Below are 17,384 nucleotides of genomic sequence, written 5' to 3'. Positions count from 1 at the left end.
CATAGAGAGGATCTAGTGATCAGAAATTGACTCTTACTTGTCATGTTATGTGGCTGGAATATTCAGTCTTTCCCTTTCTTTCCCTCTTCCCCATACCTCAGATCCAGGAAGTTACAACTGCCTGCCTCATGCAATTGTGGTCAACATTGCTGCTTTTTTTGAACTCTGGGATGCGTTTGTATTTCACTGGGTGAGGTCTACTCAGGTGGCCTTAAGTGATGATGACATGCATGATGTGAGTAGATTTTTTTTTCCTAGTACATCTATGGAAATTATGTGAAATTAGACAGTGTGCAGAACACTATATTTAGTTTCAGGAACCATGACGTAAACCACAGTGTTTCTATTGGTATTCAGAATATGCCTGACACCGGGCAAATTATATTTGTTTCAGTGGCTGTATTTGTGCTCTGTCTTTTCATTTTGTCTGTGTGGAATGTATGTTTTCAGCCTGCAGGTGCTCAGGGTGGGAATTATCTTACCTAAATGTACACACCTGGGATCTAGATATCCATTATGCCATAGAAGTACCTGTTTCTCTCCACTGCTGATAAAGAGAGTATCCACATCCATTTCAGATTAAGATATCTGACCCTGGATGGCTGACATGCATGTCACAAGGCTAATTCACTTCTCCCTCTCCCTTTTCAGATCACAAAGATAACTTTGCTGAAATCTGACAGTGACATTGTACACTTGGTGCAGGGATTACTTGGTTTTTAACTTGTATATTTCCACCTGCCAGCAGAGCCCTGTAGTATTTTTAGAAAACACGTAGCTGAGTGCTAGTTGTGTGCCACTAAGCATAAAGCATTGTGTGATTCTGAAATTAATGGAAGCGACAGTGGTTTTGCATTTTTCTCTTGCTTGAAGTACGAAGTGTTCTCTAACATGCAGGGGTCAGCAGTGGGAAAACTGTAACCTTTTTGGCCTCTTGTTAGATTTTATACTGCTTGCTGTGGCGTGACCGGTTCTGGACAGTCTCTGACACTCTGACAGTGGATTCACCAGGGTTGTCACTTCTGTCTCTGCACTGGCACTGGGTTATGAAGCATCTAATTGACAGAATTCCTCAGATGCTTATTGGATCAGACCAGCACAAGTGAGTGGCTTTGATTTGTGTTTCTGTTAAATGGTTGTATAAATTATCCTTTTGTTACTCTTACAGCTAATTAACATTGTTTGCTGTTAGTGTCCCAGTTGTGTTCCATTAGTGATGCAAGTGTAATGTATTACATAGCTGTTCATCTTTAAAATTCAGGTTTCTTAGCATTGGACCGCTTCTTGCCCAAATGATCATCAAGAATTTTTTCCCATTTTGTGTACTTTGAAGTTAGGTTACCCCTGTAGTGGATGGTTAAGAGAAGGGATTTTCTTTTCTCATGCATCCTTTTGCCTTTTTCCCCTCAAATTCTGAGTTAACTGTGTGGGCTTTTTTATCTCTAAGGGTTTCCAAGGAAATTCAATCTGTTTCACAGCAGATTCAGAGCTGCTTGGCCAATCCTGCTGGCATTTCTGCCAATATGAAGATATTACAGAAGTCTCTAGGAAGACCCCTTCCTTTTAAGGTATTGGTACTCTGCTTGCAAAAGATTTGTGTTTCCAATGCTGTCCAAGTACGCTTTCAAAGAATCATAAAGACTTGTAGCACTTGCTTTCCAGACCAGCAAAAATACATTCCATTTGGACTTGTTAGATTGATTAAAAAAGCAATTTCAGCATATGTTAATGTACCTATTTTTTGTGAAATATATCATTTATGCAGCTAGCATTTCTACTATTAATTATGCTTTGTATAGGTAGCAGTTATTTGATATAGTGTTGGACAAATGTAAAATATTAGTAAGTTGTTCTGGAGACTTGTGAATATCAGTATGCCACTTGCTTATTTAGTGAACGTGTATATAGAATAGACTGTGTACTTCCTTTTATACAGCATAGGATGGAGCTGCCTTATGACTTACCAAGACAAGGCCTCTTCACTCTGACAATTGGGGTTTGTTTTTTTTCTGAAGTTATGTTGGTGTCATTCAATTAAAAAATATTACAGTAAAATTTTATAAAGAATGTAGTCCCTTTTTAAAAGCAGGGCACAAGTAGACACGTAGGTTGCTCATATTGGTAATTAGACCTAGATTTTTATGGCCTTGACTCTCAAAAGTACTTAGCTATTCAAAAATACACATAGTTACTTTGTAGGACTTTAAACAATATTCAGTGCCTACTAAGAATTTTGGGAGGTTTTTCTAGGCATCCAAATGTATTTAAATGGCATTTTACACCTGTAAATTTCTCTTAAGTGACAGTAGCTTCCGGCATTGGTTTTTATTAATTTGTGTATTTATTTCCCCTAGTTTGGGCAAGTTGCCATGTTGAGGTATTGCTTGTCTGCATAATCTATGTAGTTTCTTTATGAAGAGAAAAAAAAAAAACTTGACAAGGAGGAATTGTGGCCAACTATTTCAGTTTCTGTCTTCCTGCTGCATTGAGTATAGCTACAAAAGAATTAAGTTGTTCTTGCAGGCTGGTTTATATATACTTCAGTTGTGTGTATGTGAGTTTGAAACCTCAGTTCTGAGTGCAGTCACAGGTCTTGTTTGTGGTTTTGTTAGTGCTGCTGAAACATTGCCACTTGTTCAAATGTCCCTTTCGTGTTTCCAGGATAAACTGGGCATGGAATGTTTTTCTCAGTTAAAAGTTCTCAGCAAGCCACTTAACATCTTGGAGCTAAGATTGGCCTTTGGAGAAAATAGATGGCAGGAAAAAATGTGCTGTCTGAAAATTGCTGCCACTGGATGGAAGATGAAGAAAGCATTGCTGCAAGCTGATGGCCTGATAATTAGAGCCAATCATTTAGAAGATGTTAGTCTGGGTAGGTAACGCTTTTGAAGAGCCTAACTGGGTGATTTCTGCCCTCGCCATTCTTTTTATATATACAAATGGAAAGGATGTGAGATGTTCGCTGGCAAGAAATAGAGTACATGCATTTATGTGCCTGTTACACTCTGTCAAACAGGTCAACTAAAGATTTTTTTGAAAGCTGTGCATTCGCAACTGAGAGCAGAAGGAGTTATATATAGTCATTCAGAAGAAAGGTTTAGTGAAGAGGCCATCTCCAGCCAGATAGACCCTGCCTTGTTAAACCAGCTCTGCAGTCGGGTTCAGCTGTGGCCTGCAATGGAGTACATAGGCCTGCTCTGGCAGTACAAACTGACAGCAGATTATGTGGCCAAGGCTTGTGCAAGAAGGTAAGAAGAAGGTTGGAGAAAGAAATCCTATATTCCTTTCATGAGATTTGAAAATCTCTAGCTAAAAGCTGTGATTTTGGTACTTTATATTTGTATGTAAATCTGTGTGTGTGTGTACATTAATATATATGGCTGTGTGTATATGCATATATATGTATGTGGTGTGCACATATGTATACATATATACGTGCATAGACACTCCTTGTCTGCTTGCAGAATGGCACTTGGGCAGCTATAAAAAGTATCACCAAAGGGAGTAGTGTAGTGTTATGTTGAGAAAATAGTTTTCTTCTTTTCTAACTTACTTTTATTGATATAAATATAGGAATGCTGATGTCCAAGCCCCTTGGAGTCAACATATTAGACTCCAGAAATTGCTTTATTAATGGTAGAATGGATTATACGTGGAGGAAAACTAAAACCTTTTCTGTAGTAAATGTACATGAATATGTACAATGCCTTTTCTATTTCATTAAAAGGCAAATACTATGTATTTCCAAAAGGAAGAGTCCTTCATATTAGGAATGAACATGAAGATGTTTATCACCATGTTCCTGGGGGCTACTGCAGAAAGACTGAGTTAGACCTGGGGATGGAGAAAGTACACTAGCATATGTGCTTTCTTTTGTGTAAACTACACATCTATACTTATTTATTTCAGAAGTGTTAGTGTTGCTTTAAGGGCCCAAGTCTATTTATTTATTTCAGTGAAAATAGCTTTTTGTGCAGTGAGACTACTAAAATCACTGATTAACTCTTGAATTCAGCAAAGTTCTGATTTTCACGAGAACTGTAAAGCTGGAAGACAGTTTGTCTCCAAATGTTTTGTATGTTTTGCTGAATATGTAGGTTATAGCTACGGAAGATGCCACTTCTCTCGCCTTTTGTATTTAGATTTTGCCAACTTTGAAGGATGCAAGTGTTTGGAGTATTATTTGAGTGCTTGTTCTTCTCCAATGTTTAAAATGCTGTCATTTTAACCTTTCAGGGAGTCTTCATTATTGTGACTTCACCTGCCTTTATCAATTTGTTTTACTATCCGGATGATTTATTTCATGTGCTCTGCTTAAGCATTACTTAAGTTGCATTTCTTCTGCCTGCTACAGGGAGAACTGCAGTCAAGAATTGAGCGTATGTTCAGATCTGCTCCAGCTTATAGCTTTTTCTCTGAAGTTGACACCAGCTGCTTCTCACCAGCTGTCTGGACTGTGGCACTTGTTACACCTTAATGAAGTAAGAACAAGTTTTTTAGTTTTAGTCTTGCAGAAGTTTTCAACAGACTCTTCAAAATAGGTGTATATCTGCAAGATATTTGACATGCAGCTTTTCTACCTGTGCCTGACAAGAACTGTTCCTTCTTTTAATAAGAAAGGTTATTAACTGTGAGCCTGCCAAAAGCATGATTAAAACGCATCATTAAAACATAAAAATAAACTCAATGAAGTGTTAAATAACATAGTTTTATATGATCTAGTTTGGTACTATTGTTCCATTCATCCATCTGTGAGCTAATGGAAAACAGGAAGTTGATTGAATGGCAGGTGCTAGCCTGGCTGTATCTATGTATTCAAAGTAATTTTATACTGAAAAATACTTGCCTCTGTTCCTGTGCATCTAAACGGTTTTTTTTAGGTCTGTGTTGCAAATCAAATAGATTGAGACAGTATTTGATGCATTTTCTGTAGAGCATTTAATACTTCAAAGAAATTCTGATTGGTTAATATTTAGCTATGGTACAGTGGTAGTTGTGTTTTCACAAAGCTCAGGAAACCAGCAAGTTCACTTTAAATGCTCTGGTTCAAAATATAATATAGCTTTATCTGTTTCATACTTATGCAGCCGTGTATATTGTAACAAAAGATGTGCACAGTTGTAGACTAGAGGCTGTATTCTGAAAACTTGCTCTGTAAGCACGCTGCATATTTCAGACAGGAGGCAGTCCAGACCTCAGGAAGTGTATTCTTTTTGTTGAGAAGAGATGCAAGGAAACATTATGTGAATTTGAAAAGGATCTTGAAAAAGTTTCATACCCTTCTGGGTTTTTATTTCTTGTGTATGTTTTTGATTTTCTTTTGCTCCCTGTACGTTATTCTTAGCTTTAGGTTTTTCTTTCTCCTTAGATATCTCCTGAAGAAATGTCTATTCTGTCATCTCAACTACTTAATGCTGCATTAGCATCGTTTTGGAGCAGTACTTTCACCACTGAGCCAGACTACTGGTTGACTTGGAGGCCGCTACCTGCAACAGATGAAAAGAACTTTTCTAAATCCCATATGAACTGTTCTATAAAGGTTTGTCTCTTCTGACCTAATCAAACAACTAGGCTGAATACTCTTCTATTAAATAATTCAACAGCTTTCTAAAGCAATACTGTAAGTTCTAGCATAGTCAGTACAAGTTGCATCTGAACAATCTAACTCTTAATCTCTTAATTTAGGGCCCAGGTATTTTGACCCGAGCCGTTTTCTCAAAGTGCTTCTTTGAAATTCTAACTAGCAGCAGCAAGACAAGCCAGTGGGATGTGAGTGGGCTTCCTGTTCTGTCATCATCCCATGTGACACTGGGAGAATGGATGGAGAGAGCACAGCAGCTTCACGAAGTCAACACAGCACTGTGGACCAATCTGGCTGTCCCTTCAATAGCAGATTTTAGGTATTAAGACCTCACTTCCACATATGTGTTATTTACATCAGACATGTTACAGGAGCTTGTTTACCATGTGTAAACCTTTCTCATTGCTTTGCCTCCAGACACACAGATGCTAGACTACAAGGGATAATGCTAAGCAGACAGCTCTCTGCCCTGGTAGATCTGGTTCCAGTGGATCTTCAGGAAGAATTTGTGGAGTGCTGTGAGAAGCTCTACCTCAAGGATCCTGTTGCATATGATTACCTTCTCAAGATACTTAAAAGCATCACTGATCAGGAGTTACTTTCAAAAGAATTCCTGTTTCTCCTGCTCACTTGCTTGCAGCAATTCTTTGGGGAAGGGCTTAAGGAGTTACCAGAGACAGCTTGGCGAGGAAGCCTCTGGGTGAATATTGGTTTGGTGCAAATCCAGGTGTGGCTTCCGCAGACCAGGTTTGATCCGGCTGTTAAAAGAGAATACAAACTTAAGTATGCAAAAGAAGAGGTGAGTGTGGAGCTGGGTTGACTTCTACCTTTGTAATGTATAAAATCAATGCAAAGGAGTTTGGCTTCGGTGTTCTTGGGCAAATCTTTGGTCATGATTTTTAAACTATACAGTTAGAACTTCTTTTAATGCCCAAGATAATGATGTACCTACTTGATTACCAAAACCAGAACCTCAGAGAATGGCTTATTCTTTCCTTTTTAGTTATACCAGCTGGAGTGTGAATGGAAAACAAATGATTTCTCATCCCAGCTGCATACAGGAAAAAGTATTGAAGATGAAGCACTCAGCAACTATATTCATCCTCATCTCAGGTAACATCTCAGACACTTAACTCTCGCCTCTTTTAGATTGAAAATTTCATCTTTGAATGCTTGGGCTCCAAAGCTTTTCTCCACAGCTTTACAATTTTTGGTTTTTTTCTGGCAGAAATAAGGGTTCTTGATTTTTTTTAAAGTATCAATTTGCATATTGAGGTGGTAAAGAAAAACACAGAAGCTGTTCTGTTTAATTGGAGTGACTAAGGAATTGTTTGTACGCACTTCGTACTGCTGTAAATACAACAATTAAAGCAGTGGCCTTCATATCTTGATAAAATTTAAGTTATGCCCAGAAGTGAAAATAAAGCCATACACTTAAATTATGGTAGTGTCATTAAGATGCGACAATGTTATCAACAAATTGAAATGAGATGGAATGTGTATCTATCACTGTAACTATTCAAAGCCTCGACAAATGCCTCTGCTATTTTGCAGAGTTCTTGGACTGAATGTACTGGATAGAAATCTCCAGATGTGTGTATTAGCAACAGCCTTTGCCTACAGTGCTGTGGATGAATTAAATATCTTACCACATAGAGTACACTGTTGGCATTCAGAATTTGTAGCCATTGTTTTGCTGTTGTTTTTTTGTTTGGTTGGGTTTTTTATCTGAGGAGGAAATTTTAAGTGAACAGATTTCTCCTTTGTGCAGGTTTCCAGGTGTACCAGGAGATCTCCTTTTATCTCCTTTTCCAGGAGATAAAAACTGGGTATTATTCATGATTTTCCACTATTAATGGAAGTTTTCGATTTCATTATTGTAGAGGATCTCATAGTTCTATGCTATTGCTTAAAGAGAATGATAGTCATTGAAAGGAAGTTCTGAATGGCTAAGTTTTACCAATTGCTTCCAGTAATACTACTTTTTCCTTAATGGTCACAGAGCCGGTCAGGTAGCAAGCAAAAAAGTGGGGGGCAGGGAAGAGAAGTACATATGCATACTATACGGGTGTTGCTGCTTGGTTTTTCCTTAAGTGTTGTTTACCACAAACTGGTGGAATAGTTCTGATGGCTCTTTTTATATATCTAACTGTTATGTTAGATGTATTTCCTATAAACATGTTTATATGAAATATGGTTATATGTCTAAACTGGTTAATGTTATTTTTTAACAGATTGTTGCATGAAAGAATGCAAAGGTTGAAGGAGCAAATAAGCAGTCTTTCCAGAAAAAAGGCCTTCAGGCCTCCAGCTCCACCCTATGATTGCTTATACCAGGAGGCTCAGCAGTACATCAACAGCATAGCACGGGTTTCTTCAGTCCAAGATCTTTTAGCCCGCCTTCTGCAGTTCCTCCGTGGGGAAAGACCTAAATCACTCCAGGCAATTCAAAACCTGTTAAATGAAGAAGCATCTTGGCAACAATCACACCATCAGTTTAGAAAACACCTGGCAGAGGAGTATGCTGTATTCCCTGATGCCATCATTCCACTGCAAGCTGCCATTTTACAGTTGCAACATGGCATGCGATTAGTGGCTTCTGAAGTTTATACAGTGCTCAAAAGTTTTGTGCGTCCAGCTGATCTCACCAACCTCCTCACTTCTTTGTTGACATTTCCTTCTGTTGGCCATGCCTTCCCCACTTACTTTGCTCGTGCAGAAATATTATGCTCAGTGAATTCAGTTGAGGTCCTTCATGGACTTAAAAAGTTTTCTCTGAAGTACTCTGAAGGAGAATCTGAGGGAGTAGAGCAGCCTTGCCCAACTCTGGAGCAGCTCCTAGTGAATGCTTTGTTGCACCTTCGATGCCATGTACTATCCAGAGGAGAGATGGACCAGAAATCTCTGCAGCTTTTTAGACATCTGTGTCAGGTAACATCCGAATGCCAGTGGCCAGGATTCTTGCACTGAACTACCTTGTCCGCTGTACAAGAAAGACATGGATCTGTTAAAGCAGCTCTAGAGGAGGGCCACAAAAATTATCAGAGGGCTGGAACACCCCTCCTGTGAAGAAAGGCTGAGAGAGTTGGTAGTCTTCAGCTGGGAGAAGAGAAGGGTCTGGGGAGACCTTATTGTGGCTTTTCGGTATATAAAGGGTGCTTATAAGAAGGACGGAAAGAGAGTTTACCAAGGCTTGTAGTGATAGGACAAGGTACGATGGTTTTAAACTGAAAGAGAGTAGATTTAGATTGGACACAAGGAAGAAATTTTTTACAATGAGGATGGTGAGACAGTGGAACGGGTTGCCCAGAGAAGCTGTGGATGCCCCCTCCCTGGAAGTGTTCAAGGCCAGGTTGGATGGGGCTTTGGGCAACCTGATCGAGTGGAGGGTGTCCCTGCCCATGGCAGGGAGATTGGACTAGATGATCTTTGGAGATTTTTCCAGCCAAAGCCATTCTATGATTCTACCTTGATAATTGTCAGTATAATGTTCTTAAAATTTTCTTTTTTCCCCCAATTAATTGATAAAAGATGATTTTAACATAACCTGAAATACTGGATTAACTTGTTCAGATTTATCAAGGCATAAAATCATTGCTTGTAATGCTTACCAAAGATGTTAATTATTAAAAAACAAACAAACGAAAAAGTCCAAAACCACACCAAATGGTTAAGAAGGGAGACTAGAACTTGGCCAAGCACTCTGCATATTGTTCTCTGTGCTTTTTCCTCATTGGCTTGTTGAGATGGCAATTCACAAATCTTCCTTCAAGTTAGATGGTTTTGATTTATACTGTTGTAGACTGTAGAGGAGGAAAGAGCCAAACAAGATCGACGCTGTCTCTCTGATGAAATATGAGGTGATTTTAAACATTAACTTGTGCAAAAGCATGCTGCTTTGTGTTTCCTTAGGCAATTATAAATGAATGGGATGAACAGGAACGCCGTGCCCAAGAGCGGGAGGCAATGGAACGCAGTCTGTACAGATACAGAAGTAAAAGTCACGGGAAAGGACGGAGTGAGGAAGAGGAGGAAGAAGAAGAATTTAGGAGGAGATTTCCCTTTCACGAAAAGGTAACAACTGTAATGAAACGCAAAAATTATGTCTGAAGTAGCTCCTGAAAAGGCATGTTGTAAGTAAAATGAGATGAGGAATGAAGCAGTTTTTCCTTCAGCCAAAAAAAAAAAGTGAAATAGATTTTTTTAGAAAGGTGCCAAGTACTGTACTCTTAATTTATTTTCCCTTCTGCTTGTAGAAGGTTTTTGGAATTAACTTCTGGACTTGAACTTTACTGTGGTTCAGCTGCAGAATTCCAAGTTACTGAATTACAATATCATTAGCTATTTGTTGTAAAATTCTGGAGTTTGATTAATTTCGAAAGGTCTGCTGAGGTTTAATTACCACTGAAGAAGGCTAATCTCTTTGATTAAGTAAAGCTGTGAGATTTTTCCAAATTTAACTGGCCTGCATTACTGAATGAGCAATGTTGTACAGTACAGAAATGCAGGAGACAATTATGTGAATCAGTGTGTTGTTGGGATGTAATAGTTCAGATCTTCACATGACCAAACAGCGTTGAGGTGGTTTATCAGCAGATATGACTGCTTCTCCCTTTTCTGAAAGAGGTTTAGCTGGCAGCAGCTCAGGGCTTGCTGTACTGCACTCTTGCCTGCTGTGGTTATGCCCTTAATTGTTCTATTCACCTGTGTTCTGTTTCAGACTGACATCTGAGCTGTGAGGTAGGCAGTGTATCAATATAGTGCCAGCTCCAAATCATTAGCATATTGTTGCCAAAAAGTGCAAGAAGGGAGGTGGGGACGCATTAAAGGGAGAAGTTATAATTGACCTTCGATTATCATGTAATTTTCAGGACTTTGAAGATATAACAGCTCAGCCAAGCCTAGAAGAAAAAATGGAAACTGAAGATCCATTAGAAGACCAGCTGGAAGTTGATAGAGCCCTTTTGTCCAAGAGCTCTATGCAAACAGTAATGATGGTTCACCAACAGTTGTGCTTAAATTTTGCTCGATCCCTGTGGTATCAACAGAGTCTGCCTTCTCATCAAGCCAAACATTATTTCAGTACATTTATTTCCTGCTATCAGACTGGTGCATGTCTGGTGTCACAATTCTATCCTTTAATTGGTAAGATTGCTAGCAATATTTCAATATGTCTCTCTTCTTCTGTACTCTCATCTCATTGCTTATGTGTGTCATATTCTTATACACTTGTGATACATAATAAGCTAAGGCTTGGGACAGAGGGGGTGGAACTTTTTCTATTCAGCAAAAAGAATTAATAGCATGTGTAATGTCTTCCTTTTTTTTGTTTCCTAGGTGCCGAAATGAATGATAGTCTTTTGGGAAGCCAACTTCTAGTTAGCACTCTTCTTCACAATACCTTTTTTGAGGAATTAACTTCAGATCTTGTGCTGCAGCAAGATGGCCCATATGACTTCTACCAGCATCCTAATATTCAGCAAGTCCGACAGTGCCAACCTGTGCTTGATAATTTTGCTAAAGAAGTAAATGGGCTACTGCACGAGTGGCCAGAGCATCCAGTACTTGTGCAGGTAAAGACACCTCAACCAATGTTTAGGGGAAACTGGAGCATTTTAGAATTGCATTTGTGTGTAAATAAGCGTATAGATATGCATAGACGTGCATGCATACAGTTGTCTAGATGTTGTCTGTATTACTTATGCAGATATTTTGAAGTCATACCAGTTTCTTCTTAAGAGGTATTAGGTATTATTAGCTGTTCTATTTTAGTTATGAAATGTTAGGTGGTATTCACTGCCTACTCTGATCTTACAGCTTTAGGCAATCTTCAACCTGCCATACCTCAAAGATTCCTGAGGTCTTTTGCTGTTCAGGGTCTTGTTTTTTTCCAAAATGCTTTCTTTCATAGTGCTTTAAAATGGATATCTTTGGTCCCACTTATGGAGCGTGTGTGGCCCTCAGGTTGTATTTCTTAGAGTAATGCGGAAACGCAGAATCGATTGGACCTCTTTGCATTAGGTCATTTGTGCTCCTTTCCCTGAGTGCACGGGCCTTCACTGAACTACTAGTGAGCTTATACTAAAATGAGGAAGCAGTCTAAAATAAAAAAATATCGTTTTTTGTCTCTTGCAGAGGAGACTTATACTAATACAAGTCAGCTTACCTTTATGACTGCTTTTGTTGAAGATCAGCTACTATAGGCTGAATGCTTGTTTTTTATTCTGCAGCTGTTAGTTGTGATGGACAGAATCCGGAGTTTTCCACTCTCTAGTCCTCTCTCAAAGTTCCTGAATGGCTTGGAAATTCTTCTTGCAAAGGCACAGGTAAGAAGAGCTAAGGGAAACTTTATTTTTCTCTTTTACGCTGCCTTATTTATATTGGTACCATGATAAGAACAACTGAAAGCTGCTTGCCGTGATTTGGGGAAGTGAACTTATTCCATGCCATAAGTTTAGGGACTAGGGATGTAATCCAGAGTACTGCATGAGTCTTGCCAGGTAAAGACTTAATTTCTGGCTTTGTAAAAAGGGGAACTCTTTCTTCTTTTCTTTTTTTTTTTTTCTTTTTCCAGGACTGGGAAGAAAATGCTAGTCGAGCTTTGTCTTTGCGGAAACATCTTGATTTGGTCACACAACTGATTATTCAGTGGCGTAGATTGGAGTTGAAGTAAGAACTGTCCTTCCCTACTTCTTTTTCTTAGATATTGTAAGATTCCATCTCCATATGGAGACACATTCCAGTGCAGAATTACCTTAATCATGGAACATGCTTCTGTGTGTGTGGCTGCCATAGTAACAATACAGAGGGGGTAAAAAAACACAAAACAAACTAGCAGCTGTACTGGCTCAGAATGAGCATGTCCAGCCCATGGTGACCCTAGGTATATGCCTCAGGAGGAGTAGAAGCTGGACAGGTAACTGCAGTACTTCATTCTAATATTTTCTTAGTGTTCTGTTTTCGTCCTAGGGTTTACTGAGCCTGCAGTGTTTTGTCTGTTTAACAGCCTCCCTTAAATTTTCCTTAAAAATTATTGTCCAGTCTCCTGTTAAAGCCATGTAAAAATTTTATAACTACAGTATCCCATGATGAGGAATTCCACAAATCTACCTCAAGTTTTGTGAGAAGAAACTTTTGAACCTGGCTCTGACCAGTTTTGTTTTACCATGTCTAGTTCCCGCATTTTTTCTCTTATATTTAATAATAGTGGCAAAGCAGTGATCCTCAAGAGTTGATTGTGTATATTAAGCATATGTGCAGATTATTTCATCCTGTAAAATTTTCCTTTAGTTTAGTAGAAACAGAGAGTAAAGTTTGTGGTGTTTTGGAGCCCAAACTACCCACAATATTTTTGCTTTGTTTTTTCTTCTCTCCTCTTCCTTACTGTTTCCAGTTGCTGGTCAGTAAGTTTGGACAATATTATGAAGCAGCATGCAGAGAAATCCACAAAGCACTGGTTCTCAATTTATCAGATGATTGAGAAGTATGTTCAAGAACAGACAGAGGCAAACGCAGAACGTAAGTGCTGTCCTTATATGAATGTGTGATGCAGTTCCAGCAATTACTAAGGATGCATGATTAAGGCCCTAAATGCCAGAGTTTGACAGTGCCCTTTCGGGTGTAGTTCTTGTACCGTTTGCCCTACGATAAACTCCATGGCTGTAATAGGGTCTTCCATATAGAGTAAACTTTGCTTTGCATTTACTTCTGGAACCACCTGTGTGCCTCACAGGGCTAGCATTATAAGTCACGTAAAGAAAAGATGTCTGTAAAAAGCATATAAAAGAAAGTTGAACTGTGGTAACTGTACGTCATGCACATATCAACATTTCAAACAGATTTGGAGGGTAGGAGGCCTCCATCTGCAGCTGGAAAAGGCACCTCATTTTTTTTTTTTTTAACTGCACAAAGCATAATTCATATCCCAGCTGAACTGCTTTTAACATTCTGTATAAAGCCTACAGAATTTTTACAGTAAGTGTGTTTTGGTACATAGTGTTCTTAGCAAATCTGTCTGCAGGTGTTGACATTATGTAAAATACAGGAAAGAATGTAGTTCTCAGTCCCTTGCCTCCCCAAAATTTAATGAAATTTTGAAGATGAAAGTAGCATCTTCTGGCTTGAGGCAGGGTTCTTGAAATCTCATGACTAATGCACTTAATTGACAAGCTTCAGATCCTTGGGTAATTTCACATCTCCAAGTGGACAGTACATCTTCTTCCATAGGTAACACTCTAAAGACACTGTATTCTCTACAGATTTTTCTAAGATCTCTTTCTGTCTTGATGATTTTTGAGGAGTTAAGGAACTGGCAGTGACTAATTCATAATATGGCTCATTGTGACTGAAACAGCCATTCCTTCATAGAGAATAGCAACTATTCTTTAAATACTTGACACACTCTGAAATTAGACATGTAGCTGGCGTTGCCTCTCTTGTCCCCTCTCCTTTCTTCCAGTGTGATGTTTATTAGTTTTACTTACTATTAAATGAGAATCCCCCCCTGCCCCTTTCCTATTTTGTTTTGAACTTTTCCCAATCAAGACCTGATATTTAGTTGAAAGTTTACAAAAAGCAGATAATTTTCATGTAGAGGTTTGTTTTCTTTTGTTTTTTCCCCCCTTTCCTTCTAAATTTTGGTGCAATGTTCAGCAACTGAGCAAATGGATCTGAAAGCACTGGTCAGCACACTGCAAGCTTTTATTGAAGGATCCACACTGGGAGAGTTTCATGCACGACTTCAAGCACTACTGGTTTTCCACTGCCATGTCTTGCTGATGCCTCAAGTGGCAGAAAAGGGTAAGTTGTTAGCATTACATGTGTTGAGTCATCTTTACAGTAACCTGACCATCAGGTATTCAGGACTTTACAAACAGATCACTAAGCTCATAAATACAACTCAAGTCTATGCTGCTGCTTTTCCCATTTTCATGAAGAATACTGTTGGTCAGTTTAGCAACACCAAAAGATGGGGTAAGCTTCATGATTATTTAAAAAAAAAAAAAAGATGTATTTCTGCTCTTGATACTGAGGAATATCCTTTTTTAAAAGAAGCTTGTTATTGTCTGTCCCTTGTAGAAGTTCTGTGCAGCATCCTGTGGAATCTATACAATTATTATAAGCAGTTTTCAGAATGTGTTGAGGCCAGAATCAGTGAACTTCGTCAACCTATAGAAAAGGAACTTAAGGTAAGAGGAAACTTCACTCAGACAATATACTGATCTAATCAAAGGAACACTGGAGCAGATATTATTTGAATTTGTGTATAATAGCTCTGTTGGTCACTGAAATCCTGCCTATACTTACAAATTCTTGCCAAAGAATGTTTTTTGAGGTGGTGGAGGTTAATTGTTGAAGTCTTTTAATGTTTGTTCAGTCCTATTTAGCTATGGAGGTTTCTACCCCGTAGTGAAGCCATTTTGGATTTCACAACATTTGGCTATGCAGCAGTTTTAGCATAAATACATACATTAATAGAATAAGATGCCTGTGTCTTGCATTTTAATACTGCCAGATCATCATAGCTGCTCAGCTTTAAAGATCATCTTTTATGTGCAAATACTTCACTGCATTTATATAAGTAATCCCATTGATTGTTTATTTTCCTAATAGGAATTTGTGAAAATTTCAAAGTGGAATGATGTCAGCTTCTGGGCTATAAAGCAGTCGGTTGAAAAAATACGCAGGTAACTCAAGCTTGGAATTAAGCTGTATATTTGGAACCTTCCTTCTGGATGATTTCTCTGTGATGTTAAATTTGAATGCAAGAATGTTTCTTCTGCTCATAACACAGTGGAAACATTTATTTCCAGCAGCTGAGAGATTTCCAGGATTATAAAACCCAGTAACATATTTGCTTTCCTTTGGTAATTAGGACCCTCTTTAAATTCATGAAGAAGTTTGAAGTTGTTCTGGATGAGCCGTGTCAACCTGCTTTGGTGGAAATTGGTAAGGAAGAGCAGCTGGATTGCTTGCAAAAGCAGGAAGAGTCCGAGAACAAAGAGACCAAAGTTCAGAGGCTAAACAACACGTTAAGAAAAGTTCTGTCTGCTAGAACAGATGTTGCCAAGGTGACTATATTCTTTATTCTAAGTGTGGGAAGAATGTTTTCTCTGTTCTCATCTATATGTTGCTTTTCACTGATTTTATGCAGAAAAATCTTACATAAGTGTCAAATCTGTTGAATATATCATCAACTTTTTTTGTCTTACTTGTGTTCAGTGTTATGAAACACTGCAGATGGGTGGGAATGCAGCATGGAAAGACAAGCATGTTCTGTATTGATTTGGCACAATATCTATGCTCTAAAATAGAGATGATAGCAGTTACGCATCTCATCTCCAAGTTGCTTGCATATTGTCTGCAATTCATTACTTCCTTACTATTGCTGTGATACTGATCTGGGAGTTGAAATTATTATTACCTTTTTTTCTTTAAACAAGGACCCAGGCAAACAATTATGTAGCTGTAGGATTTGTGCGTATATAAGCTCTGATTAAATATAAAATTACTTTGAGCTTGAATCCTGATAGGGGAATGCACTACATTGTCATACTTTTGCTGGCAGCTTGTGTACTGTGAACATTTGCCTTGGACTAGCTGATGCTAGTCCACAGTGCCATGGTTTAGTGTGTCTCTAAGTTGTCCAGCCTGGAGAGGAAGTCAACTAATTTTCTTCCTGAAACAGATTCCTATTTGCATCCTTTAGTTTTTATTAATAAAATGCAAGGAGACAATTGTAACCCATCAGACTTTGGGGGTGAATGGAAAATTCTGTTGCATTCGGGTTCCAAGGCTTTCTTCAGTTTCTTCAGACCAGATGGGTGGCTGGTCTTGCTCTTGTTCTGTCACAGTCAGGAGGGCAGAGTGTGGAGGCAGAAATCTGATGCAAACCTGATGTATTTGGTTGTAGGTTTGATTTGTTGGTTGGTGGGTGGTTTGTTTGCAAGCTCGTTACTGGTAATCAACAGGGTTGTTAGTTTTGTTTGTTGCAGTTTCCTGTTGTCTTCATTCCTTAAACTAGATGCATGCAAACTTAAATTGAACAAACCCTAGGGATTCACTTTGGACATGCTGGAGGATTACTTCTGATATTTAATAATTTCTATGTGCATACTGGCTTTTTTGTTCATAAGCAGTGCAATTAAACTTGTGTCTAGTGGAAAGTAAGTGATGGTGTTCTTGTCTAAGTGCCTGAGGGCATTAGTGATTTAGGTTAATGTGTCTTTGGGCTTGGAACGACCTGAAGCAGTGATAATCTCTGTGAAAGAGGTAATGACAAACAGCTAAGAGAGTAGGATCATAGCATCTTCCATTTGTTTTGGCTGTTTTCAAAACTAATGTATGCCTGACATGCATATACTGTGATTTTCCTCAAGTGTTGGTGCTGAACTGTTCAAAGGATCACGTGGACATGTTTTGGGGTTTCAGATGAATGCAGAATTTAGCACTTGTTTTTGCAGCGATTTAATGGTCAAATAAGACAGCTTCGAGTATGTGTGTATAATAGAACTGTTTCTTTCATATTTTTTTCTCAGAGGGCACTCCCAGAAGAATGTCAGGATGGCATTACCTTTCATACAGAATCTCTTCAGTATCGTCTGCCTAAGCTCACTAAAAAAATGAAGAAAATGTGTACAGCAGTTACAGAAAATAATTCATTCTTAAGTCTGGTGGAAAATCTTGACCAGTTCACAGGTTAAGTATTCTTGTGATTTCCATACCATAATTGAGCTCTGTAACATAAATGGAACAAATCAGGAAAAAGTGTAGATACATAGTTCCCTTCCCAGACTATCTTCTC

At 38.6% G+C, this 17,384-nt stretch overlaps 1 protein-coding gene across 4 annotated transcripts in view; it reads left to right on the top strand.

The window, feature by feature from the left end:
- MDN1 (midasin AAA ATPase 1) overlaps positions 1-17,384 on the top strand; it is a 101,362-nt gene that overhangs the window by 57,551 nt on the left and 26,427 nt on the right. For 2 of the 4 annotated variants that reach the window (XM_075747685.1, XM_075747681.1), the window contains 22 exons: positions 102-235; positions 942-1,102; positions 1,448-1,568; positions 2,662-2,872; positions 3,017-3,248; positions 4,355-4,481; positions 5,369-5,539; positions 5,686-5,900; positions 5,999-6,380; positions 6,585-6,694; positions 7,816-8,512; positions 9,494-9,655; positions 10,453-10,726; positions 10,919-11,154; positions 11,812-11,907; positions 12,156-12,250; positions 12,975-13,099; positions 14,234-14,380; positions 14,633-14,769; positions 15,194-15,267; positions 15,456-15,651; positions 17,119-17,278. In XM_075747685.1, coding sequence (XP_075603800.1) covers positions 102-235; positions 942-1,102; positions 1,448-1,568; positions 2,662-2,872; positions 3,017-3,248; positions 4,355-4,481; positions 5,369-5,539; positions 5,686-5,900; positions 5,999-6,380; positions 6,585-6,694; positions 7,816-8,512; positions 9,494-9,655; positions 10,453-10,726; positions 10,919-11,154; positions 11,812-11,907; positions 12,156-12,250; positions 12,975-13,099; positions 14,234-14,380; positions 14,633-14,769; positions 15,194-15,267; positions 15,456-15,651; positions 17,119-17,278 — 4,263 coding nt within the window. The remainder of the gene's footprint in view (positions 1-101; positions 236-941; positions 1,103-1,447; positions 1,569-2,661; positions 2,873-3,016; positions 3,249-4,354; positions 4,482-5,368; positions 5,540-5,685; positions 5,901-5,998; positions 6,381-6,584; positions 6,695-7,815; positions 8,513-9,493; positions 9,656-10,452; positions 10,727-10,918; positions 11,155-11,811; positions 11,908-12,155; positions 12,251-12,974; positions 13,100-14,233; positions 14,381-14,632; positions 14,770-15,193; positions 15,268-15,455; positions 15,652-17,118; positions 17,279-17,384) is intronic. The other 2 variants (XM_075747684.1, XM_075747683.1) reach the window with 2 other exon arrangements.

Source organism: Balearica regulorum, chromosome 3, assembly GCF_011004875.1.
Source record: "Balearica regulorum gibbericeps isolate bBalReg1 chromosome 3, bBalReg1.pri, whole genome shotgun sequence".
Lineage (NCBI taxonomy): Eukaryota > Metazoa > Chordata > Aves > Gruiformes > Gruidae > Balearica > Balearica regulorum.
Note: the sequence above shows the minus strand (reverse complement) of the source record. Positions and strands in the feature narration are given on the sequence as shown.